Genomic DNA, 27,136 nt, shown 5'->3' with positions numbered 1-27,136 from the left:
ATGTCAACGCCGGCTTTTATCATGGAGCACATTTAAATGAACTGTCCTTATAATTTCTTCAAAAGGGCATAGTACTTGAAGCGAAGCAAATTCTTCAATTAGGAAATCATTCTTAGTTAGAATGCCCATGGGATATAATACACTAATGCTTCAAAATCTCTGACAAACTACGGAGATTCTCTGAAGGTTGAACATCAGTGTTGGACCTGCTACACTCAGAAAGAATGTAAGGTAAGAATATTTGGATCTGGTAAGTAATCCACCTGGGTCAGGAATTTCTTTAGCTCTATTTCCACCACAACGTATGTTCATCCCTGGAAACTAAACCCTTATTTTCAAATCAACCCATTATTTCCCAAATACCTGTCATTTCGGCCATGTGGGACTGCGGAATACCCATCACCTGGTAGCAAGCCTCCATCTGCTGTGTCACCAAGGGTTTCGAGGGGGCCATAAAAACTACCTTGCCGGAAGGAAACCAGCGGTAGAAATTATACATGACCACGGCGGCAATAAAGGTCTTTCCCAGCCCGGTAGGCAGGCACACCAGAGTGTTGCAGAACAGTGCGGATCGGGAGATGCGCAGCTGGTAGTCCCGCACCGGACAATTGGTGGGGTAAATCCACAGTGCGCCCGCTGAGGTGCAGAATCCGTCATTCTCTAGACTCAGCTGCCGCTCAGCCTCATAGGCAGCGACTAACAACACATCATCGTCCGACTCCGCCTGAGCCTCCGCCGCTGCAGGTAAACGCGCCTTTGAGCTGGCAGGGTCCTGAGGCCGCTCAGTTCCAGAGCTGCAACTGGGAGTCTCAACCGATCGGAAAACGCTTGCGCCCCACGTCTGGAAAAGCGTTCTTTGCCGTCCGCTCATGAGGCCGACGACCACCAAAAGCTTCGCTCAGTAACCGGGAGCCACAGCAGCTTTACTCGCTCGGTTTGGATCCCCATCGGTTTCCTTCACACAAAGATAAGGAACAAGAAGGCGGAACCATAGCCAGATCATCCAGTTGAAAATGCCGCCATTGAGTTTGCGTTGTGAATATGATTGGCTGGCTTCCCGGAAACCCTTAAGGACCTCCCGGATACGCATGCGCATCGCTAAGGAGTTACTCTAAATTTAGTCCCCTTCACAATTTTACCAGGCTGAATTTGAGTTCCGCTTCCACCGATTAGGCGTATGAGCGAAATTGAGAACGTGATATCGTTTACAATAATAAAACAAATGACCTTGAGATCCCGAGGACAATGGAATGCTCATAATTTTGTGAACTTAACGTTATTGGGCAATTAAATCAGGTGATGTGAAGAAAATAAAAAGAGCGTGGATAAAATTAATGATATATCTCATTCCACTATCTAGGCAGAAAACTGCCTAATCGTTTCGTTGTCTTGGGAGTGGCAACTCATTATTCTATTAATTTACTGTTTAAAGGGAAGTGAATGTAGTCTGGTCCCGTTATTCGTTAGAAAATTAATAAAAGGTATTCTGATGTTCCACCATTTCATCTTTACTACAGTTTTAGAGCAGTAAACGTAGGTGTGCAATTATTCTGTTAGTTATAGCTTTCCACCTGGACTTGGATGCAATTCCTGGTTTCTCCATTCTAAATCTAATGACAATATATAAATTTGATCCCTCTTGTATTGATGAAAATTACAAACACACCACGTAGCTGCAATAAGAATTAATGCCACCCATCATCAGTAAGTCGCATCCTGAAGTACAGCTTCTTTACATTAATTTGTTGAAATTTCTGAATAAACTTTTTGTTTTGGTTAGGGAGGAGTATGTATTTACGTTTCATTTATGTGAGCTTTAAAAGGGAGTTAGCGAGGTATGGATTGTTCTCATGGACAAGGACAGAGTCAATTCAGGGATGAATCTTTAGGACAACAACTAGATAAAATGAGATTAGTAGTCTGAATGCTGTTTTCTTAAACAGGTTATAGACTGGACCTTTAAGGTAGCGCAGGCCATAAGTAATGAACAGTGTGGGTAATGGCTGGTAAATATCACTACCCTCAGAGGTTGTCCCGCAAGGGGTCCAAACGAGAACGGAATTCTGCTGGATGCTTTCTGCGCAGCCAGTCGGCGTGGCCCCTTTTGCAGGGTTTTAACACCCACTCAACAAAGAAGCCCTCATAGCACAACCTTGACGTCAATCAAGAACAGGCACCAATCCCGCCCGGTAATGCAGTGGGCACGCCCCCTCGAGCTCCGTGGGGCCCACGCCACGCCCTAGAGGCGGGGCGGTGCCGAACTGAAGCGGGCTGGCTCAGTAAAGCAGAGGCAGCGGGGGAAGATGGCGGCGGTCGTTCCGCAGCGGGCGTGGACCGTGGAGCAGCTGCGCAGTGAGCAGCTGCCCAAGAAGGACATTATCAAGTTTCTACAGGATCACGGTTCAGACTCGGTACCTGAGGCGGCTGGGCGGCCGGGCTGGTTCAGCTGAGGGACTCCTCACCCCCCCGGAGATGCCCATACATTCCGTATTCCTCTGTGCCCCCGCCCTCGTCCTCCGGCGGCCCGTGGCGCAGAAGGCCGGAGCGGTTCCTGTGCGCTCCCGCCCCACGAGCTGGCCCTGCTTCCGCGAGGGAACGGCCTTATTTCCTGGGGCATTTAGGCTGCAGAATTAAAACTCCATTGGAATCCTTAAATGAGGGTGGAGGCCAGAAAAAAGGAACCCGGAGATATTGGTGGCTGAGGTGGGAGCCGAGGAATAGAGGATTGGATGAGACCCGGGAGCGGAGTGCTGGCTTCTAGGGAAATGGGGAGGGATTTGAAATTTGCGTGGGAACTGTATGTGCACCTTTCCTCACTAATTTATTAAATACCGAATATTAATCCTTGCGACTTTTCAAAAACCCGTAGGTTGTGGTTTAAATTTTTAGAAAAATATTGACCCTTTAACTTTTTCATCTTTATATTTAAGGAGTGTACATGTGCATTTCTTACGCAGTGGTCTCCCAGTGTTACAAACATCAGATTAAGAAATTTTCCTGTTGTTATGATGTGTACCCTGCATTTTTTAGCAGTCTCCATCTTAAGTACCAATCTGTAGTCACTGGTTATTTTTGGCAGACCTGACTTTTTTGTCCTTCAGAAATTAAGATCCATCATACCCTTCATAATTGCTGAACTACTTGTACATATCGTTGTGCAGACAGCATCTTCCACATCTCTGAAACAAGCAGCAGCCTGGATGGTTTCTCTGTGGTTCTCTTAAATTTTAAAATGGAAAATATAAAATACTATTTCTGTGATTCTATTTTATGGCAGTCATTTAAATAATTATTCTGTAGTGATCATTCACATGCTTAAACCTGTTTTACATTTTTTCTGCATTTGGGGATAAGTGGAAAAGACCCTATGTCGAGGATCTTATACTATTTTAATGAAATTATTTTCTCTGAAGGGAATATTTCAGCTGAAACAATAGACATGAGTAAACATATTGTAGCAATGCCTCAGTACTGTATTTCATTAAATTCTTATAAAACAGATCATCCCAATGTAGAATCTAATGTTAGACAGGTCAGATACTTGGATTATCATATTTTTATAACACTAATCATTTAAATGCATATTCTCTGCTGATCATTCACATATGTAAACCTATATTTGCTATGTTCTACAGTCATTTTATTGAGCATTTCAAAGAGATATTTATATTTTAGATATTTTTCATGAACTATTAATTCATGAGTGCTAATGCAGTTGATTATTTCTCCGTAATCAACTTTATCTCCTTTCTCCAGTCAACCTTTATCATTTAGAACATTTTTCCAAAAGAAGGAAAGAAAGCAAAGAGGGGGAAATGGAATAGTGATAATGTTAGAAAAACTATTTGAAGGATTAGGAATATAGTTCCATGGTAGAATACCTGCCTAATATGCTTGAGGCCCTGGGTTTAATTCCCAGTACCACAAAAAGAAAGACACCAGAGGACAACTTTGAAATGAGAATTCCAACAAGGACTACAAAGCAAGAAAGGAAGGAGAATAAGAGAAATGATATCATGAAAATTACATGACATTAACAATACATGATTTTGAGATGAACATATTACAACTTGATATTTCAGTAGTGGTATTTTGGTGTCCATTTGTCAACTTACAGTCTTATGTTTGAGAGAAAAGGAAGTTTTATTACTGTGAGCTATTTATTACATTATAGCTAAGAGTTCTTAGTATGCATCAGGCTTTTAGCTAAATGTATTAAATGGACTATTGCATTTTATTCTTACCACAGTTCTTTAACAGATCCTATTATTAATCGTCCACTACAGATATGGAAAACTTGGTCCTCTGTACAAGATCAGAGTTGATTTTAACCAAGATACTATGACTTTTCAGTCCATAGATGGTTGTAGCTATCTTGACCTATCTGTAACTCATTCTTAACCAACTATGGGTTACAGATAGATCAGGAGAGCCATACCCAGCATGGCTGTAGGCTCCCCAAAGTGTTTATTTCATTTCTTCTTTATTAATACTTTCGAAAACATAACTAACATTGAAAGGTCAGTTGCTAATTTCTTTTTTATTCTTTTTGAGACAGCGTCTGGCGTGTTGCCCAAGTTGGTCTCGAACTCTTAGGCTCATGCAATCCTTCTGCCTCAGCCCCTCATGTAGCTAGGACCACAGGCACACACAAACACACTTGGCTCCAATTTTTCTTTTAGAACCTTCTTGAGGGAAATTATTTTGTCTAACCGGCTTTTTTCTTTATAGTTTCTTGCAGAACATAAATTATTAGGCAACATTAAAAATGTAGCCAAGACAGCTAATAAGGACCATTTGGTTACAGCCTACAACCATCTGTTTGAAAGTAAGGTGAGTATTTTTACATTCTATGAGCAGGAATCATTTTAGAAGTTTTATTTCGAAAGAGAAGTTTTAAATGCATTTATTTGCAGAATTGGGAGTTTTTCCACCTGCAATTTTTCTTAATTATAATCATAACTGGACTAGCTAGCAAATCTAGCAAGACTAATCTGCAACATGGCAGAATATTTTGGAATTTTGAGGGTTTTGCTTTTTGTTTTGTTTTGTTTCTGTGGACTGGGGTTTGAATTAAATTGCCAAGTCTGATCTTGAACTGGTCATCCTCCTGTTTTGGCCTCCCTCAGTTGCTGGGATTGGAGGTAGTCAACCACCCTGCCCAGCATGTTTTGGTATTTTGAAAGGGACCAGATTTTGCCTGGTGCAGTGGCGCACACCTGTAATCCTAGCAGCTTGGGAGGCTGAGGCAGGAAGGAGTTCAAAGCCAGCCTCAGCAAAAGGAAAGCTACTAAGCAACTCAGTGAGACCCTGTCTCTAAATAAAATACGGAATAGAATGGGACTGTGACTCAGTGTTTGAGTGCCCCCAACTTCAATCCCCAGTTTCCACTCCCCAAGAAAAAAAGAAAGGGACCAGATTTTTTAAAATAATTTTCTAGTAGTTTAAATTGAGACAACAAATTCTTAAATGATAAATCCATTAGTCAGTTGGTATTATATGAAGCGTTTATACTGCATATAAAATGTTGTATGGAGAAAGTAAGTTCCATTTCATTATAGAATTTAATGACAGAATTCTGATTTAAGATGAGCCTTTAGAAAAACATTTTAATATATTCTTCAATATTTGTCCCTATGAAATCTTCATCTTCCACAGAAAATAATCTTTATTAAGAAGCCATGGGGGCTGGGGAGATAGCTCAGTTGGTAGCGTGCTTGCCTTGCAAGCACAAGGCCCTGGGTTTGATCCCCAGCACCGCAAAAAAAAAAAAAAAAAAAAAAAAAAAAAAGAAGCCATGGGAGGGGGGGGAGATATCTCAGTCGGTAGAGTTCTTGCCTTGCATGTAAAAGGCTCTGGGTTCGATCCCCAGGACCAAAAAAAAAAAAAAAAAAAGCAGCTGTTTGAGTAGTGTTCATATCTCCAAGTCTGAGTTGTCTTTTCTAAAAGTCTTGGTTCTTATTTTAGAATTTATATTGTTAGCTAATCTAAGCATCATGCTTTATTAAAATACTTAACATATTTCTTCCTTTGTTCTTGTGTGGTTTCCTTAGGTGATTTAAATTTGTGTTACATAATGTGTATTCATCATGCAGATGCTTATTTGAGAGGCTGAAAATCTGGATGCCCATCCTAATTTTTAGTCTATCCTGAATGTTGATGTTAGAATATTTTTTACAGCGATTCAAAGGTACTGAAAGTGTAAGTAAAGTGTCCGAGCAAGTGAAAAATGTGAAGCTTAATGAAGATAAACCCAAAGAAACCAAGTCTGAAGAGACTCTGGATGAGGTTTGTCTGCAGTATATTCCTATTTTATTATTTATGTCAATTTTAGAAATATTGTTTCCTTTATAGCACTGACTTCTCAAAGGGAGGGATGATTGAATACAAACACTTTCAGTGAGCCAAACTCTGAATTCTAGTGTGCCATCTCTCTTAGGAATTGGGATAGAAATCCAAAGAATCACTTCTTTACAAGTAGTAGCCTATCCTGTGAAATACTTCTTTGTATTATTGCCTCCACGTCTGGCCAGACCTTCTGAGCTTTGAAAGCTATTTAAAGGACCTGATTCTCTAGCCAAATTGGACTGAGTGAAAGAAACTTTTTTTTTTTTTTTTAACTATTTTTAGCTTTTTCTAATGTACATGGTGTCCCTGGCAATGAAAATACTCTAATCCTGGCTGTAGGGTGTAGATTCATTTGTCTTATCTTTCCCAGCTCAGATTTTATATTTTGGTAAACAGATGTAGAGAACCAGATAAAACCATTTCTGCAAATGGAAATCCTGAGAGCTAAGGATATCTACTAAGAACAACTTAAAGCTGAATTGACTATAATCTTTCATTTTTTATATTAACATACTAAGAACACTCATTGATAGCAGTCTTAGTAATAGTAATTTATTTTTACTTCCTAATAAACAGGTATAGTTTTTGATGAATACAGCATTTGGGTATTTGTAGACGGAGTGTAAATTCAAGTATAGAGTTATAGATGTTTATATGAATAAAACTAATTTTGCATGATCTCTTTATATTGGTTGAAAAAAAATGTTTTTGGGTATATACACACATAAAGTACTTTGGAGGTTTATCACAACTAATGTTTGGTAAATGTTATATATCCTGAGCAGATTTTCAGCAGTTACTAAGGTAAATAGAACCATAATTACTAAAGGGTTGCAAAAACAATTGGCAGCATTACCTTCCAGAAAATTGGGATAAGGGTGGTATTAGGAGGCAGATGTTACGTGCTTAAAGGATTAAGAAAAAGCTGCAAATGAAAGCCAAATTCTTAAGAGCTAAAGACAATACAGAGAGGTCACGTGGGAGTCCTAAACAATCTTTTTATGTTTCTTTTCATGATCCTGGGGATTGAACTTAGGGAGCCTTGCAGATGCTAGACTGGTACTCTGCCTCTTATCTCTAGCCCTCAGCTGTATGATTTTCTATAAGACCTGTAGTTATAATCATTCCTTTCTTCCCTGCTTAAAAGTTCTGTGAATGTTTGACTCTCCTTTTCCTTTGCATGTCTATAACTATAAACATTCCTTTCTTTCCAGTTTAAATGTTCTCCCTTCTCATATCTCCTTCAGGACTAATGCTCTTAAATATAATCTTTCTTTTAAAATCTATCCTATTAATATTTTCAAGCATCCAATGGCCTCAGAAGGTTTTAGAAAAGCTGATTTCTTGCCTTAATTTTCTTCATCCACTTAGTATAAAAATGGCCATTCCAATAAGGTGTCTAAAATGATACTTTGCCAACCACACCTAATTGAAGAAAAAGAAGCCTTAGTACAGTAATTCTGTGCTCTCTCAAACTATACTGTTCGATACAGTAGTGACTACTCTTGTTATTCAGCTTTCCATCACTGACAAAATACCTGAGTTAAACAACTTATAAGGAAAAATGGCTTATTTTGATGGTTTCCATCTATGGTCAATTGGTCAGTGGCGAGCACTTTGTGGAGGAAGCCCTCACTTCATGACAGCCAGGAAGCAAAGAGAGAAACTGGCAGGGTCTGGGTTAACAGTCCCCTTCAAGAGCATGTTCCCTGTGAGCTAATTTCCTTCCACTGGGGACCTACCTCCTAAAAGTTCTACCACTTCCTAGTAGCACCACAAGCGGGGGGCCAGGCCTTTGCCACATGGGCCTTTGGGGGACTTTCAATATCCAAACTATAAACCAGGAGCAGTGGCTCACACTTATAATCCCAGTGGCTCAGAAGGCTGAGGCAGGAGGATTGCCAGTTCAAAGCCAGCCACAGCAATTCAGCAAGACTATCTCAAAATAAAATATAAAAAGGCTTGGGGCCAGGTATAAAAGAGCATGCCTGTAATCCCAGCTGCTCAGGAGGCTGAGGCAGGATTGCCAGTTCAAAGCCAGCCTCAGCAACTTAGCAAGGCCCTAAGCAACTCAGTGAGACGTTGCCTCTAAATAAAATATGTTTTTAAAGGGCTGGGAATGGGCTGGGGATATAGCTCAGTTGGTAGAGTGCTTGCCTCACATGCACAAGGCCCTGGGTTCAATCCCCAGCACCAAAAAAAAAAAGGGGGGGGGGGGGCTGGGGATGTGGCTCAGGTGTTATGCACCCTTGGGTTCAATTCCTGGTTAAAAACAACAACAACAGAAAAGATCCAAACTGTAGCACTAGCTCTGTTGCTACTGAGCACTTTGGCTAGTTCAAATTTAGATGTACTTTAAGTTACTTTCTTAGTACACATTTTATTCAAGCTGTAGCTTTTGACTTAGGGAAACGGCTTACTTTTCATTGAAAGTAATAATCCTCACACTGAATTAGATAGGGCTAGTTGCACTATCCACATCTTTCTCTCTAGAAGATGGAGAAAACACCACTTTTCTCATCAGTTAAATGAATTAACATAAGAAACTTGTATTAATACCTGACACCCTATATGTGCTTGAGAGGTAGAGAAGTGGTTAAGAGCATGGACTATGTATCCAGTCTGCCTACTTCCAATCCTCAGCCATTCAAGAGTTGTTAGACCTTAAGCAGGTTACTTAATTGTTCTGTCCTCATGTTTCATTATCTTTATGTATTACCTACCTTATAAGATAGTGACTGTTACAAGAGTTAATGCATGTAAAGCATTTGGAATAGTACTAGGTAATATAGAGGAAGCTCAGAAATTAACTGTTGTAACTATTAACATCAGTAAACATTAATTATCATTATCACTAATTCTTGAAGTGTTGTGGTATAATGGAAAGAACAGGGGCTTTGGATTCAGACAAACCCGTACTTCTCACTAGCTATGTGAATAAATTCCTTGACCCATCTGCAAAATAGTAAGTAGATGATAGGCTCTTCAGGGAACAGCTGTTAGGTTAAATGTGAAGAAAAGTATGTGTTAAGTGATTGACAAATAATAGGTATTTAATGTCCAGTTTCCCTGTTACTTACTAAATGTTCTTCATTGTAAAAGCCTATATATTCTAAAGTTTCAATGCATATCGAGTAAAATATGCCAAGCAGATATTAACCCATTCATCACATTTTTGGGGGGTGGAGGTTGCTGGGGATTGAACCCAGGGGTACTCTAGCACTAAGCCACATTCCCAATGCCCCCTCTTTTTTTGAGACAGGGTCTAAGTCGCATAGGGCCTCAATAAGTTGAGGCCTCAATAAGTTGTTCTCAAATTTGGAATCCTGCCTCAACTTCCCAAGTCACTGGAACTACAGGTGTGCACCATTGGGCCCAGCTCATCAAATTTCTTGATATGTTAATAGTTTTTAGTTGAGGACAGTTAATAGTTAATAGTTTTTAGTTAGTCTGGACAGTATCTTTTGGATTTTTGCAGTAGTAGGGATTAAACCTAAGGCACTTATCATCCCCAACCCTTATTTTTTGAGACAGGGTCTCCCTAAATCACCCAGGTTGACCTTGAAGTTGTAATCCTCCTGCCTCAGTCTCCTAAATCACTGAGATTATAGGTGTGTACCACACCTGGTTTAGACTCCCCAATCCCCCTTGCCCCAGGACTGGGGATTGAGCTTGGGTGGCTTTACCACTGAACTGCATCCACAGCCCCGCTTTGTATTTTATTTAGAGACAGGGTCTTACTGAGTTGCTCAGCACCTCACTTTTGCTGAGGCTGGCTTTAAACTCTGAATCCTCCTGCCTCAGCCTACAAAGGCACTGGGATTACAGGTGTGCACCACCACACCCACTTCCCCAGCCCTTTTTTTAACTTTTTTTTTTTTTTTAATTTTGAAGCCAGGTGCTAGTGGTGCACAAATATAATCTCAGCAAATCTGGAGGCTAAGGCAGGAGGATTACAAATTCAAGGCCAACCTGGGCAATTTAGCAAGACCTTGTCTCAAAATTAAAAAGGGCTGTAGCACAGTGGTAGAGCACTTCTGGTTTCAATCCCCAGTACCAGAAGGTCTCGCTAAGTTTCTGAAGCTGGTCTCAAACTTGCCAATGCTGGCAGGGCTCAGTGGTGCACACCTATAATCCCAGTGGTTTGGGAGGCTGAGGCAGGAGGCTCTCATAGTTCAAAGCCAGCCTCAGCAAAAGCAAGGCACTAAACAACACAATGAGACCCTGTCTCTGTAAAATACAAAAAAAAAAGTGGAGGCGGCGCTGGGGATGTGGCTTATTGGTCGAATTCCCCTGAATTCAATTCCTAGTACTAAAAAAAAAAAAAAAAGAAAGAAAGAAAAGAAAAGAAAAGAAAAAGAATCCAAAGCTGGCTTCTAATTTGAGATCCTCCTGCCTCAGCCTCCCAAGTAGTTGGGATTACAGGTATGTGCCACCAAGCCTAGCAGAGTGACATTTTTCTAGGTCTGTAAACCAAAGTGAACTGGAGGTATTTGTAAATTATTCTTCAGTAAAGCTGAAAAAACAACAGTGACTGCAAGATATTTTAGACCTACAGCCCTTAAAAGAGACGTTTCCAGAAAGCATATAATTTCATAACAAAGAATTTAATGCTGAGAATTCATTGCTTGCATTCACCCCATTTATAACAAAAGATATTTGATAAGTGATTAAAATACACAGCTATAATACTTAGTACAGAGATCTTTAATAGGAAAATTTTTAAATTTTCTTACTAGTGATTTCTTAAATCTTTGTTTTATGAAAATTCAAATATGTATTAATCTAAGAGGGAAAATTTAGTCTATCCTAAAGGGAAGCTTTCTGATAAGATCACATAAGATAGCATGAAATTATTGAGATTACAGAGTGCTTATTTTGTTTGTAAACCACATGTTAATTTCCAGCCCAAATCACAAGAATAATCAAATTCCAATTTATTGCTTATAGTGGGTATTCATATGGGCTAAAGATATATTTTCTGCCATATGAGAAGTCAGTTCATTTACTTTGTCATTCAACATTTCTTAAAAGTCAAGTACATTGTAGAACAACATTTCTCAACCTTGGCATTTTGGATGAACAATTAATTCTTTGTTGTTGGGGCTGTCCCAGGCTGAAGGATGTTTAGTAGCATCTCTCACCCTTGCCCACTAGGTGGCAGGAGTATCCTGTCTTCCCCAGCCCTTCCTAGTTGTAACAATTGAAAATGTCTCCGAACACTTGAGATGTACCTGGAGAAGCAAAATTGCTATAGTTTGAGATCCACAATTCTAGACCTTGGAGTTAAGAGATTACAATATGGGGGCTGGGATTGTGGCCCAGTGGTAGAGTGCTTGCCTGGAGCCTGTGGGGCACTGGGTTTGATCCTTAGCACCACATAAAATTAAATAAAATAAAGGTACTGTATCCATCTAGAACTTATATACATTTAAAAAAAAAAAGAAATTGCAACAAGTGTAATCAGGTGTTAAAACAGAGGTGTTAAAACAGAGGTTTACAGAAGGCACTGTAGAGACAGGAAAGAATAGCTGCCAGTTCTTAACTTCACTCCAACAATTGAATGAAGGACTGACTGTGTAAAAGGTAAACAGACATTAAAGTTGTGAAAACAGATTTTATTCAGTCTACTGGCAGTAGAGGAAAGAGAAGTTCCACTGTGAATTGTGTAAAAGTGGTTGGGCCTTTTTGAGGAAGTAAGTTTACTATCCAGCCCTTGAAAAGTTTTAGGCTACTAACCTCCCACACACACTGGGAGATTGGGGGCTGGGGGATTCCTATCCAATATTGGCTAGAATGAACAGTAAATTCTAAAGACAGCTTCGAGTTTTCTCAGGCAGGCAGGCACTTTAAGGAGAGAGAGGTCCATCCTAGTAATTAGATCTTGAGCTGTTTGAAATTATTAGTGCTTGTTTAAGACATCACAGGTCTTGGTTGAGTCTTAGGTTCAGAAAAGGCTTATGAAATTAATAACTCTATGTTGTTTTTTGTTTATTTTTAGGGTCCGCCAAAATATACAAAATCTGTTCTAAAAAAGGGAGATAAAACCAATTTTCCCAAAAAAGGAGATATTGTTCACTGCTGGTATACAGGAACACTTCAGGATGGGACTGTTTTTGATACCAATATTCAAACGAGTAAGTCATAATGTAATCATACCTTTTTGCCTTAAGACATTACAGCACATTATGTAGTAGACAGATTGAACAGTTGGCAGTGCCCTTTTTTAGTTTTTAGCCTACTTGTTTCCATGTCTGGTGTACCTATGAGTTACTTGGAGGAAGATTCAATTCACTGACTACTGTCTGGTTGAAGAACTTGTGGTTATTGGAAAACAGAAAATGAAAGGAGTATAGTGTAAATTTGGCTAATGTCTTATTTTATGTCCATTTTCTGTTGCTCTAATACATTGAACTCCTGAGACTAGGTAATTTATAGAAGAGGTTTATGTTGGCACAGAGTCATGCTGCTCCAAGCTTTGTGGAAAAGTAGAAAAAGTGTGAAAATGAGAGGGATGGTCCCGGGCTTGCTTTATTGACAATCGCCTCTTGAGGTAATCAGTCCAGGCCCATAAGAGTAAGAACACTCCTCTGAGAAAAGCATGAATCCTTCTTAGTGGCCTAATCGCCTCTTAACAGACCCAGTCAACACTACTGCATTGAGGACCAAGCCTCAGTACACCATAGCAATATCCTAAAGTGATTGTTTAGTGTTTTAATATAAAAGGCAAAAGTGTGCTATTTTAGTGGGATAAATATAGGTCCTAATCTTATACCCTTCATTTAGTTTTTTTGTGTGTATGGTGCTGAGGATTGATCCCAGGGCCTTGTGCATACGAGGCAAGCACTTGACCGACTGAGCTATATATCCCCAGCCCCCAGATCATTATTTTTACATCCAGAATTTTCTTGATGAATTTACCTGGCTTTCTGAATTGATTTTTCCTTTTCAAATACACTGTATTATAATTCTTAGGTCAATTAAATCAGTTTCCACTGGATCTTAATTTCTTAAAACTAGAGTATATCATTAATTATAAGAAAAATCTGTTTTACAGGTTCAAAGAAGAAGAAAAATGCCAAGCCTCTAAGTTTTAAGGTTGGAGTAGGCAAAGTTATCAGAGGGGTAAGTAAAGAATGACAGTGAATCAATAGATATTGCGTCACGTACTACTTGTGGTACAGGACTATACAAATAAGAATTAGGGGTATAATGAAAACAGTCTTTGGAGTCTGACAGATTGGGTGCCAGCTTTCATGTCAAATTAAGTTGTTTGGGTCTCGCCGCAACTATATAAAAAATAGTATTGCCTAGCTCAAATTTGTTACAAGTTTAAATGAACATAACCAAGCACATAATATAATAGGAATTCAAATATTAGTTTCTTCCATGTCTAACCCTTTTAATATTTTTCTTCATAAATACTTTGTGAGAATATTTGACCCTCTAAATCTGTCTTTAAGATTTGGGGCACTGGGAATTGAACTCACGGCTGCTTTACCAACTGAACTATATCCCGTCTTTAAGATTACTGCAAAATGTTACAATGTACAGAAAAGGTACACTGAAGTACTTGTAAACCAGGAATTTGTTTCTGTAAAATTCTTTGAAATATAAGCCTGCTTTAACCCACCTGTACATGTTAGAGATAACAAAGGAAACTGAAAAGAAGTTAGGCTTGAGTTGTATTGACCAGGATAGTATATAAAAGGAGATGAAAGCAGCTGTCCTAAATTAGTTTTCCATGATAAGACCTGCCGCTGTTCTCAGTGGAGAATATCAAACATGAATAACTGAAATGTCTATTTAAATAGTTGTAAGAATTCTTAACATAATACCTTTGTACTGTAGGTGTAGTTCAGTCATATCCAAAGCCTAAATCAGAATATAAAACATTGAAACTAAAGGTTTAGTAGCACATAATTTTAACTGATACCTGCTTTTACAAAGTTGATAACAACTATATATCAAGTTCAGCAATTTTTCTAATTCTGTAACTTATTTACATACTGGTAAATTTCTTCTAGTTCACCATATTATTAATTTCCAGATATAAAAGATCTTTATCCCTTGAATTTCATGTGATTGTTGCATATTTCAACAGAGTATATGATGTTAGGAATATACTCTGTATTTATTTTGTGATACTTAAAACTATTTAAATAACTGGCTTTAAAATCCAAATTTGGGGCTGGGGAGATAGCTCAGTCAGTAGAGTGCTTGCCTTGCAAGCACAATGCCCTGGGTTCGATTCCCAGCACCGCAAAAAAAAAATTCCAAATTTGAAAACCATGGGAGGCAACCCAGAAGCCTTTATCATTTCTTTGAAAAGTTAGTTTTACCTTCAGCAAAAAGAGTTTCGTGCTGTAACAGGACAATTTAGTAATCTTAAAATTGTAGAATGCTTGCTAGTTTATCCCTACAAAAATAAACTCCTGAGCCTTGTCCTGTGGGCATAAAACAATTTTTTATAATGGTGCAAATAACAAACTGGTTTCCATAATGCATTGCATGTTGCAGTTTACAAAAGTGATTTACATTTGAGGAGTTGAGTACCGCATTGGAAAAAATATTAGTATATCTTTTTTTTTTTTTTTTTTTTTTGAGGAAATTGAAGTTTTAGGGACTCAACCAAGGATATTACCATTAGGATATAATAAAATCCAGAATCTCTTTTTAAAATCTAATTCATGTTTGCTGTTCTTATATTGCTTTTTTTCCTTTCTTTTTAATATCATTACTTTTTCATTTTGCTTTTGGCCTTTAGTGGGACGAAGCACTCTTGACTATGAGTAAAGGAGAAAAGGCACGACTGGAGATTGAACCAGAATGGGCTTATGGAAAGAAAGGACAGCCTGATGCCAAGTATCCTTTTTGCCCTTCATAATAAAAGAAAAAACTTGGGAAAGATCACCTGAAAGTTTTGGGAAAGAGGCTATCTAGGCTAGGCTCCAGATGAGAAATGAGGAATCAGACTAGTCTTCCTGATATATCCAACACATACAATATAGAGAAGCCCCCACCTCTTTTTTTTTTTCTTTTTTGAGATGGGGTCTTGCTGAGTTGCCCAGGCTGGCCTCTAATTTCTGGGCTTAGAAGTGATTCTCCCACCTCGGTCTCCCGGTTAAGCTGGGACAACAGGGCCATACAACCATGCACATCAGATAATAACTTCAATACTTTCTTTTGGTACAAATTATTCAGGCTTGAGCTGGACTCGTCCTTTTTGTCTCTTATTCAACTTATTTTTAGGATTTTCACTGCAAATTTTAAGCTTTCCTCTTTGAAAGGCAATTCTTAATATTTTAGTAGTTGAAGGATTTATTTCAATAAGTTACAATGTCCAGTACAAACATCCAACAAACTGGGTTTTAAATACAGCTCATGGTAATTTTATGATACATTATAATTTAAAGTTATTAAATTAGTCATGGCTTAGAAATAGGAAACACGTTGGGGATTATAAGTGGAAATGAAGAAGACCACAGGACTGCGTAGTGTTAATAAGCATTTATTATCAATACTTAAGACAGTACTTCTCTGATAGGCCCAGTTTGTGAACATTTAAAATCAAAAAGGCAAATGACTCCAGACCATTCACACCATACCAGTTCAGCAGAAAAATGGGAATGTAGTTATTGCTGTCGTTGGTTCCATTCCTGTTAGCCCTGTTCAATTTTAAGTTTTGGTGAAAAAAAAAATTTTAGAAGTCTTACCAGTTAAATTTATTTGAGAATAGTTTTCAGCCTTTTAAAACCAGATGGCCACCTGGAGCTTCCTCTCAAATGTGAAGCATCTTAAGTCCAATCTGATACACATAAATCACACCCTTCTGTGCACTTGGCATCTTTAAATTCACAGCAAATACCATGAGTTATCTCATGAAACTTTTTTACAGCATATATACTCAGTAGAATGCTATCACCATTTTTATTTATTTATTTTACTGGCTAGTAGTTTTCATAAAGGGATGGCTAATTTGGCAGTACTACTGAGCTATCTAGGTTAAGGGGGAGCCCAGTAAGTTCAGCTCAACCTAGTCAGCCTACATTGTAGGTTATGATTTCTGTTTATCATTAAAGAAACTTTAGGAATCTCTAGGCTTGTTATGTATTAGCTTCTGAATCAACTACAAAGCTTTTCCTTCTAGATGTCTAGAGCACATAATTCTAATTTTATATTAAGGTTGTTGGGGATAGAAGAGAGGTACTTTTTATCAAATTTACCTTGACTTTTTAAACAGAATTCCACCAAATGCAAAACTCATTTTTGAAGTAGAATTAGTGGATATTGACTGAAATAACCAAGTACTTGAGACTTAAAGATGACAACAACAATGATAAAACTTGGCCTTGAAACTTAAGAGTTTGTTTCTGTTATAAGGGAAGAGTCAACTGGAAAATTCAAAGTTAAATTTTATTTACTTGACCAACTTTTAAGAAATGTAATCCCTTATAAGTCCCTAAAGTCTAAAATATTTTACTATAGCTGCATAAAATATTGGTTAAGGAGAAGAACTGTTTGGCCTTTTACCTCATGTAAACTAAAAGGCTCAATAAAAATATCTCTAGTGTCTTGATTTGACTCGTTTGGTATTACTGTGTTAATGTTCTGATTAGGTAAACAGGACTAGGGACTTATTCAAAAGGCAATAACTCAATAAAATTAACTGGACAGCCTTGCCATGTACATTAAGTCATCATAAAATCTTGAAATATCATTGTGTGATGAGACGTCAAAGACACAACTTGAAGCAACTTGAAGCCCAGTTAAGGGCGAAGAAATCTTGGCAAGAATAGATAAGTTTAGGTAAAGTTCACTTCAAGACCAGTGAACCACTGATGCCGAGTATAAAATACTAGGTGCTCCCCCCACACAAAATAAATTCATAAACAATTGCTGGATGAGTCTTCAGTTTTATTACAAAAATGAAGATGATCAGTTTGATCAAAATGAAAGCTTGCTCACAGTTTTACGTGAATAATCTAAATACAAAGTCTCCTGAAACAACATACTTTTGATATGATTTTCATTTTTAAAGGGATGCAAACATGACATTTTCTCATTTATAATCTATTCCAAGGCATATTTCAATAGTGTATCTTTTCTGCAGTTACATCCAAATTCACAAGTATAACTGAAACACTCAAGACAACCTTGTCAGCAACAGTTAAAAATCATTTTTTGTCTTACAGAGGAGGTAAATCCTTAATAACCAGCCCTTTTGTGTTTTCAGAATCTTGTACTACACTGACATGATTTGCAGTCAGTTTTTTTTTTTCCTACACTTAAGGCTACAAAACTGTTGCAAATGCATTGCAAAAGAATTCTAGACCACGTAATGCAAAAAATAAAAAAAATATTTCTCCAATAAAAAGTAAATTTTATAAATGGTAGGAAATAGTATCTGTGGTAAGCTACTAATTGATATTTTCCCCTATTACTAAACAAATCATGTTACACAGAAACGGAAAACAAGTTATCAAATACAACAAACAAGCTTATGCTATGTTTACATCCCTCATTTAAAAAAAATAATTTCATACTTTTAACATATTCCATCTGAAATTTACATTTTCGCATCAGGTTGGAGGGGGAGGATAATACTGTCCATAATTCCAAGGATTCTGGTAATTGTACTAAAAAAAAAAAAAAAAATGTTAGCATACTATAACTATGGTTGAATCCTGGAAATAAAGCAACTATGTTTAAGAAAGTAAGCATGTGTTCTTTGCTGAAATTCTAAGATTTGGCTACAAATTTGAAACAAAGATAAGGAGTTTTAGTTTGTAGAGTGCTTGTATGTCAAGTCCAAGGCCCTGGGTTTAAATCCCAGCACCACAGAAAAATGAATAACTACGTAAAAGATATGTTTAAAAAAAAAAAAAAAGCTATACAACTATACATTTTTAATAATATATTTGAAGAATTAATGTGGACTCACTTGATACCAGGCACTATAGTTATATGCAGCTTGATTTGCCTGTAAATCACCATCAATCATCTGAGTAGAAGATGAAGTTGTATCTTCTGTGTGTACTTTCTTTTCTTCTGGTTCCTCTGATCTATGTAAAGTCAAAATGTAAACTTTTAAAACTTCCACAGAAGAACCTTATTAGATGAGTGTCCTCTGCGTACATTTCTTTTATGGAGTTTTCTACCACTTTTTTGGTGGGGTGGGGAAGGGTTTGTTTTGGCTGAAGCAAAAGTGATGGGGAGACACCTAGTGGCATAAATGTATAGCTCTACAAATTACAGATTAACAGGCTGAAAACTAAACTTGATGATTCAATCTTTTCCATAGAAATTCCTCAAATTCAATAATCTACCCAAAGAACTTTACCTAATATCTTTACATGACATGTGGCCTCTCTAGTATGTTAATCAACTGACATCTAGAATAGCTGCTCAGATCACTTTGGTCACTACCCTTCTCAAAAAACCAGCAAGGTAATCAAACCCCTTTTCACTCTGGTCCCCTAGAGACTTTCAGCCATGCTTCCCACTCTCTACAAACCTAAACCATCCAGCTACATTAGATGACCTCTCACTGAGATATCACACTCAATACATCTCTATGCCAGAAGTGGTAAAATAATGGCCTGGGGACTAGAAGTGGCCTACAGGTAGGTATTTTGTTTGGCCTAGGTAATGTTTTTTAAAGATTTACATGTAAAAATGTATATTTCTGGCTTTAAAATGATGTCTACACAGCATCCATAGTCCTGAATTGCACTAGTTGGAGCTGAGCAGTTATACCCAAGATGGAATACATCACCTGCCTCTACTTTTAAATTTCCTACACCAAAGCAGTTGCACTCATGTCATTGCTGCCAGCCTGCCTTGCATTTGTGATCCTCTCCGAGGCTTTTGTTACATCATTCCCTTGGCTCAACTCTGCACTCATTCTAATGGTTTTAACTCCCAGGATCCTCTTCAGGTTCAATGGAATCCTAAGTGGGGACTTCAAGGAGGAGGCTGCCAGACAATCAGGCTGAAGGCCTTCACTCTTTAAAATCAGTTTGTCAACTCCCATTTTCTATGATTTTTTTTTTTTTGAAAGTCATAATATAAAGTATTTAAGTTACCACAACATTAATGTAACACTTAAAAATTTGTCTTTAAAGGCATTTCCAGTGTCTTTTAAGTACCCCTTTGTGATTTACGAAGTTACATACCCATTTTCTGCTTTCCTTTTCAAAGTATCCTGTTCTTTTAGGAGTGTTTGATGTTCATCATAAGCATTAAGAAGCCTAAGAAGGAAGGGGAAAAAAATTCTCTGGAATACTCAATAACCAAACCTTACTTTTTCAAGGTTTGTTTTCATTTAGGAAACTGCCTATATAAATTTCTAAGTGATTCAATCTTAGTCTACCTACAACTACAAGGGCCTCAATGATATCTTTTTTGTTGAATCTCCAATTTGTCTGCCTATTACTACCAATTCAAAATAATACCATTAGATTTCACTGGCCCAAACTCAAGTAGCTTGTTATTATGAACTAACTACTGTCTGTCCTCTGAACTTTCAAGGCACAGCACAATTAAGATCATACTTCCAGGCTGGGGTATATTTCAGTTGCAAAGTGCTTTGCCCAGCATGTGTGAAGCCCTGGGTTCAATCCTCAGCATTACCAAAAAAAAAAAAAAAATTTACACTTCCAGGATTTCACCAAACCCTCCAAACAGATGTTACTTTTATATGAAATTTAATCTGTTTCCATCATCATGCCCTCTCCTCGGCTTATCATTAGAATCCAGTAGCAGCTAAATGAGGTTCCACCTCCCTTTATGAAGCTTGACTTAAGTTTCCTCTGAGAATTGTACCAGTCAACTAAAAGGTAGAATTACATCATCTCTTTCCCTTCGTATACCTTCGGCAATATAAAAATTAAGAGCAGAAACTTTATAAAGCAGGTTCTGATCCCAACTCCACAAAGCAATATAGCTAAGGGACCTTGGAAAAAATTGCCTAGTGTCTCTAAGTCCTTTCTTTGTCTATTAAAACAACAGTTCCTATACTCACTATACTACAAATTTTACATTAATTATAAAATATCTGAATGAATCCAAAGCACTTGAATATTAGTAGCAGTATTAGTTTAACTGAAATTTAACACAGCCACAAAAAGGTCATTCATAAACCCTGATCTTTGGGACCAACCCATCTATCCTCTTCTCTAATCTCAAATAAAATGTCATTCCTATTCCAGACTAATCCCAATTCTGTTTAGTGACCTACGTACTAAATGTTTATATAAATAATGTGTTTATATAATATAAATAATATATAAATGTGTTTCATAGTTCAATCCTTATTTCCCTTCCTATGAGACTGTTGCTTCTTACCTTCTCTCATTCACTCCTGATTTAAATCATCATTCTAAAACTAGGAAATCAGTTCTGAAAGGAAAACAAACCATGTCTTCCTGCTAAGCACATATACATTTATGAAACTGAATTTACTCCCACATATATCTGAAGAAAAAGTAACCAAAGCAAACATTTTAAAATTTAACAATATATTAATCTGTAACAGTCATCAACTTCCCATCCAAAAAAAGCAATGTCATTTACCCTTCAAATAATATAATTAAGATCTTACTTATTAACATCTGAGCCAAAATCTTCAAGAAATTCCACTTTTCTTTGAGAAAATGTAATTCTCATTTTAATAGGTAACGAGCCATGTATAGCTTTGTCAAAACAATTTAGAATATTTTCTTCATTTTGTTTGAGGTCACCACTATATTCCATTTCAAGTAAATTGAGGTATAACTTCGTATTCTCCTGTGTAAAAATCAGTATCAATTAATTTTTCTAAAATATTTTGATTAGAGCAGATATTTTAAAATGCCTTAATTTTTAATTCCAAAAATCCATTAAAATACACCTCATATTAACTGTTTTCAGCATATAACTAAAAAAGTAAAAGAAAAAAACTCCAGCATATTGATAGGTAGCGATATCCTACTCAAACTATACAAACTGTTAAATGTGAATAAATTCTTTCTTGAATTTAATATGACCTGACCTACAATGACAATTAGAAAACAAAACACGAAAGAATTATTTCTATGATTCCAATTTAGTTCTACTATGATCATAGATTATTTTTTAAACTAGTTAGAAAAGATCTGTTATGGGGCTGGGGAGATAGCTCAGTTGGTAGAGTGCTTGCCTTGCAAGTACAAGGCCCTGGGTTCGATCCCCAGCACCCAAAAAAAAAAAAAAAAAAAAAAAACCAGTACTGGGGATTTAAGTCAGGAACTCACATGCTACACAAGAACTCTATCACTGAGCTACATCCCCAGTTCTAATGTTTTTTTGTTATGAGACAGGGTCTGACTTAAGTTGCCCAGGCCAATCTCAAACTTGTTATTCTTCTGCCTCAGCCTCCTGAGGAGCTGGGATTATAGGTGTGTGCCACCACATCTAGCTTAAACCTTGAGTCTTAAACTGACTTGGCAATAGCTACAAACTTAAAAAAAGTTCCATATACTGCCTTTTACCAACTATTATATAAAAGGAAATACTTCGGAAAAGGATAATCATTTCACTGCTACATTTACTACTGGTTAGACTTTTGTTTATGAAGTGTTCTCCCAACCCCTCTGTTCTACTTAATAATCATAAAACTTTTTGTAAAATTTCAAAAGAGAAAACAGAAGTACTATGATATTGGCAACGCTTTTCAATCCAATAATCTTAATTTTCTCACTTTTAATTCAAAATAATTTGAAAATAATTTTAATGGCAACATCAGTTTAGAGGGACTGTTGTCCTCATTTAGTAATAAAATATATTACATACAGACCAGTGTTTCATCATAGTTGCCAAAGTGAAAAACCAACCATTGGTCATTTAAGGAAGGTATTTAAAGAATATAAATACATACTTTATCTCTTTCAATTGCTTCCAAAAGCACCTTTCTTGATTTTGGAAGATTTTTTTGTATTTTGAAGAGATGCCGGGCTAGTTTGATAGCATAAAATGATGATTCATTATTTGATTTGGCGTTCTTAATAGCATCCTGTAGCAAATGTTCAGCTTCTTCCATGTTTCCATGCCGTCGTTCTAAACTTACTCTTCGCAATCGAACCATTGCTAATCCTAGAACACACTCTTCAAATGTTCTCAAGATATTTCTGGCTTCATTAATATTACCTACAAATAATAATTAAATGTTTATGTTTTTGTTTAAACTTCTGAAATATTCTTTATGCCAGGTATTGAAAAACATTAGCCCACAGGCTAAATCTTGCCCTCTGTTTATTTTTGTTAAAAAAAAAAAAAATAACAACCATGCTCATTGGTTTTACATTGTCTATGGCTGTTTTGGGGTTATAATCACAAAGCTAAGTTGTTAGGCAAGAGATAACATGGCCTGCAAAGCCTAAAATATTCACTATCTGACCCTTTACAGAAAAAGTTAGTGAAATTCTTCTTTATCCCTCAACACTCAATTATTATAATTTTATCCTGAAGTAACTCAAAGTCTCAAGAATACCAACTAAATTCCCTTATTCTTACCCTGCTGTTCCTCAAAAGCTGCCCAAAGCATATGCACCATGGGTTTCTTTGGAAGATGAATAGTACAAGCTCTGCTGAAGACATGCCTCACTCCTTCAATGCTATGGTTTTCCATGTACTTGGCATACTACATACAGAAAAAAGGAGATACTGAATAATTTACAGTTGAACAAGCCATTAAATATGTGACAGAACGATAAAATTCTATTTTTAAACCCATTCAGCACCTTTATTGAACCACTAGACTAGTTTCTGTAAGGAAGGACGAAGAGAGGCAACGAGGTTGGCATATGCAGCAGTCAAATCTGGTTGCAAGCAGACCATCTCCTAATGCAACAGATATAGTTATATGAACAACATTCAACAGAAGTACAAAAAAGGTTAGTCACTAGATCAATGTTTGTAATATATTCAAGTTTAAGAGCATACAATTTTCTTACCTTAATCCAAAACTCCTCATAGAGGGCACATGATATGACACATCTTTCAAAGAGAACCACAACCCGTTCATGAGTTCCATTTTCAATTTCAAATTCTAAGTATTCTTTCCAGTTTTTTAGTTGGGCCTTTTCCAATGGTTTCACATGAAAATAAGGTCTTTTAATCTATAATAAAATTATGACATGGCAATGAAAGTAAATCAATACCAACACCAAAATATTTATAAATACATTAGATATACAAATCATTTAAGATATAATTCATGATAAATTAAAAAATTTCAATCATAATTTTTTAAAATTCTAAATTCAAATTCCTTTAATTCCTCAGGTTTTACAGATGGACTACAATGCATTTTTCATTTACTCATTCATTTTATGGAACTACACACACTTTTAATGTATAAGAAATTTTATTCTTTGTTGAATATTTTTAACTTTCCTTTTTCTCTCTGCAGTGCTGGGAATTGAACCTAAGGTCCCATGCATGCTAAAGTAAGTGCTCTGCCACTGAATTACATACACTCTCAGTCCTTTTTTTGGGGGGTATAGGGATTGAACTCGGACACTTTACCACTGAGCCACATCCCCAGCCCTATTTTGTATTTTATTTAGAGACAGGGTCTCACTGAGTTGCTTAGCACTTCACCATTGCTGAGGCTAGCTTTGAACTCGCAATCCTCCTGTCTCAGCCTCCTGAGCTGCTGGGATTACAGGCGTGCAACACCTCCCCCAGCTCCTCAGTCCTTTTTTAATTAGATTTTGAGGTAGGGTCTCACTAAACCTTCCTAATGGCCTCGAATGTGTGATCCTCCTGGCTGAGCCTCCCAAGTAGCTGGGATTACAAATATGTGCTACCAGACCCTGCTCACTGAATTTTTAAAAACTGAATAATTATACCATAGTGACAAAAAACAGACAAGTAGCTATCTGGGCCTAGAAAATGCTGCAAAGTGACCAAGGGGTGATAGAATAGTTCTATAGCTTGATTTCTGTGGTGATTACAATTTAGATATATTTTTCAAAATTCATTTTACAGTCAGCCATAAAACATTACATACTATGCAATTCCCTTCATATGAATGGTCATTATAGAAAATCAAAAGAAACCAACTACAGACTGCTGGTATCTTAGGGCTGAGGTTGGGGATATTGTAGGTGAGCTGAAAGTTAAGTGGATTCTTTTTGAGGCAATAAGAATATTCTAAAACTGTGGCGATGATGATATCTATCTTTCATACCTATACTAAGAAATGTTAAATTTCACACTTTAAAGTGTGAATGATTTTTATGGCATGTAAATTATATTTTAATAAAGCATAAAAAAAGAATAAAGTTTATGAAAAACAAAAATTACTATACATCTCTAAATGAGTGCATTTTATTGTACAAAGTATAACCAGTGAAGTTGATTTGAAAAATTACAGTAAAATTGTGCAAATTAAGTAGACATTACAGTTCAAAACTGAATGCAAAAATTGATAATGGAAATGATTAAAACTGATCATGGTAGAAATAAATGAGATGTACATCTTATTACTGTAATATACAAAAATAAGAAATAATGAGAGCTATTGCCATCAAGTGAAAGAAAAATGTTATTATTCCTATCCGTATTTTGAAAATTATAAAACAAAACACTTACACCTTCTTCAAATGTCCACCTTTTACTAACTTCATGCTCATTATAATTAAACATTTCTTGATGAATTTCAATAATTCTATGTCTCATGTTTTCTATTTCAGTAATTAGCTTGGAGAAAAAAAGAAAAAAATTTAAGTTAAAATTTAGTTAGGTAAAAATCTTCAATATCATACATTTAAGTTATTATCCAGATATTTACTCTTAGAATAGCAGTATAAGTTTATAACTGTCAGCAATTATTATTTTTAACTCAAATTTATGTAACAAAACTTCCTAGTAAAATACTTTCTCATTTTCTTACATGTTTTCTCTTTCTGTTTTTCTTAGTACTAAGGACTGAATCTAGGGGCACTCTATTACTAAGCCTCATCCTCATTCCTTTGAACTTATCATCCTCCCTGCCTCAGTGTCCCAAGTCCCTAGGATTATAGGCATGTGCCACAGGGATTCATTAAAGTTGCTTTTTTGTTGTTGTTTTTTTTTTTTTTTTTTTTTTTTTGGTACTGGGGATTTAACCCAGGGGTGCTTTACCACTGAGCTACATTCCCAACCATTTTTATTTGTTTTTTAATTTAATTTTGACACAGGGTCTCACTAAGTTGCTAAGTGCCTCACTAAATTGCTGAGGGTGGCCTCAAGCTTACAATCCTCCTATTTCAGTCTCCTAAGTCCCTAGAATTATAGGCATACACCATGGCACCCAGCTGTTTTGTTTTCTTTTGTTTTGAATAGGACTAGTAGATCACAACCTATGTAAAAAATTTCCTTCTCAACTAAGTTATTTCCAGGTGTCTCATAGTAAGACAAATTCTCTACCTTAAATCTATATTTAAATCATAAGAACTAAAGGGCCAGCTATATAACAAGGGTCTAATTTCTCATGCACTGAATAACTTTTGAATAAGTATCATTACCTTTGCTGGATCAGTTATGTCTTCAATTCCTGATGGTAGATCATCACCAGGCGGACCATCATCACCACTATGTCCATTTACAGAAGCTAATTCCCTTCTCAGCTGAATAAACTGCTCACCAGTTAAAAGATCTCTAGGCAAGTTATTTTGTACATGTTCTTTAAATCTAACGGAAGAGATAAAAATGCATGTTACATTTTACAACAAAATTTAAATTCCACCTTAGATACCTACTACATATTATTCTTCTAAAGGAACTCAAACTTAAAGGAGAAACCAAAATATATCTCCTCTTCTTCCTTTCTATTATAAAAACCTATTGAGGCTTGATATAATAGTCTATGGACATCTCCATTTCCTTCTTGCCTTAGCACTGAAATGGAGAAGAAATAGGTATGAATTCAAACTCCAGTTCTGTATGTTAGTTTTCCCCCTCTCTAAATTGTGATTACATAGTCAAAAAAAAAAAAAATCCTGTTTACATCTAATAAACCCATACAAAACATTTCCAGAGAACAATACTCAATCATTAGAAATTAATCACCTGAGAAAATAATGATATCAAAAATCAGATTTTTCAACCTACCTCTGAAAATGATGACTATACAGTTGTGTTGGAATACCAAGAATGCGATCATATATAGCTGTAACTTCTCTCAGATTTCCTTGTTCATTTTCCCAGTTTATATACATTTCCCATAGTCTGTCAGATCGGAAATCTGTTCCTGCAGCTAGAACAGCATGCTCAAAAGTTCTGAAAAATTAAATTACTCTTAAGTTATCTTTCCAAAATAAAAATCGCTTAAAAAATATTATTTCTAAATTTAGAAAAAATGTTAAATTCAAAAAGTTATATTCAATTGTTTCACATGCAAGTAGAGATTAGAGTAGGAGAATAATTGAAAGTACGCAAAAGTGCTTAAAAGAGTGAGGATGCCTAGCATGTATGAGGCACTGGGTTCGATCCTTAGTACTACATAAAAATAAAGGCATTCTATATATCTAGTACAAAAAAAAATTTTTAAATAGAAAAATTAAAGCATATAGATTTACTTTGTATGTAATTTATCTCATATAAAAGCACAACAAATAAAAAACAATGTAATGGTCTATGGTTGTAGCTCAGTGGTAGAGTGCTTGCCAAGCATGTGTGAGGCACTGGGTTCAATTTTCAGCACAGCATATAAATAAAATAAAATCCACTGACAACTAAAAAAAAATTTTTTTAAGTATTTTTAAATTTTTTTTTTTTTAAA

The 27,136-nt window shown here is 36.4% G+C and overlaps 3 protein-coding genes and 1 non-coding gene across 6 annotated transcripts in view; 1 reads left to right on the top strand and 3 right to left on the bottom strand.

Moving 5' to 3' along the window:
* Window positions 1–957, bottom strand: part of Fancm (FA complementation group M) — a 69,463-nt gene extending 68,506 nt beyond the window's left edge. Inside the window, exon 1 of the mRNA XM_047539938.1 lies at window positions 364–957. Within this exon, the coding sequence (XP_047395894.1) occupies window positions 364–871 (508 nt within the window). The 5' untranslated portion in view covers window positions 872–957. The remainder of the gene's footprint in view (window positions 1–363) is intronic.
* Window positions 958–2,261: 1,304 nt separating this feature from the next.
* On the top strand, window positions 2,262–16,932 carry Fkbp3 (FKBP prolyl isomerase 3). Its single transcript, XM_047538650.1, has 7 exons — window positions 2,262–2,411; window positions 4,732–4,833; window positions 6,181–6,288; window positions 12,350–12,485; window positions 13,406–13,473; window positions 15,116–15,213; window positions 16,592–16,932. Exons 1-7 carry the CDS (start codon window positions 2,304–2,306, stop codon window positions 16,644–16,646), a joined length of 675 nt encoding a protein of 224 aa, XP_047394606.1. The 5' UTR covers window positions 2,262–2,303; the 3' UTR covers window positions 16,647–16,932.
* A 316-nt stretch (window positions 16,933–17,248) lies between these two features.
* Prpf39 (pre-mRNA processing factor 39) overlaps window positions 17,249–27,136 on the bottom strand; it is a 30,363-nt gene continuing 20,475 nt past the window's right edge. For all 3 annotated transcript variants that reach the window (XM_047538647.1, XM_047538648.1, XM_047538649.1), the window contains 10 exons: window positions 26,467–26,634; window positions 25,881–26,046; window positions 24,967–25,074; window positions 23,322–23,486; window positions 22,882–23,008; window positions 22,247–22,515; window positions 20,954–21,138; window positions 19,527–19,601; window positions 18,293–18,413; window positions 17,249–17,987 (listed from right to left, as the gene is read on the bottom strand). In XM_047538647.1, the coding sequence (XP_047394603.1) occupies window positions 17,931–17,987; window positions 18,293–18,413; window positions 19,527–19,601; window positions 20,954–21,138; window positions 22,247–22,515; window positions 22,882–23,008; window positions 23,322–23,486; window positions 24,967–25,074; window positions 25,881–26,046; window positions 26,467–26,634 (1,441 nt within the window). In that variant the 3' untranslated portion in view covers window positions 17,249–17,930. The remainder of the gene's footprint in view (window positions 17,988–18,292; window positions 18,414–19,526; window positions 19,602–20,953; window positions 21,139–22,246; window positions 22,516–22,881; window positions 23,009–23,321; window positions 23,487–24,966; window positions 25,075–25,880; window positions 26,047–26,466; window positions 26,635–27,136) is intronic.
* Window positions 22,103–22,187, bottom strand: LOC124978546 (small nucleolar RNA SNORD127). Its single transcript, XR_007107522.1, has one exon. It is a non-coding gene; the product is annotated as a small nucleolar RNA SNORD127 (small nucleolar RNA).

This window comes from Sciurus carolinensis, chromosome 2 (genome assembly GCF_902686445.1).
Source record: "Sciurus carolinensis chromosome 2, mSciCar1.2, whole genome shotgun sequence".
Classification (NCBI taxonomy): Eukaryota; Metazoa; Chordata; class Mammalia; order Rodentia; family Sciuridae; genus Sciurus; species Sciurus carolinensis.
This window is presented reverse-complemented; position numbering and strand designations above follow the sequence as displayed.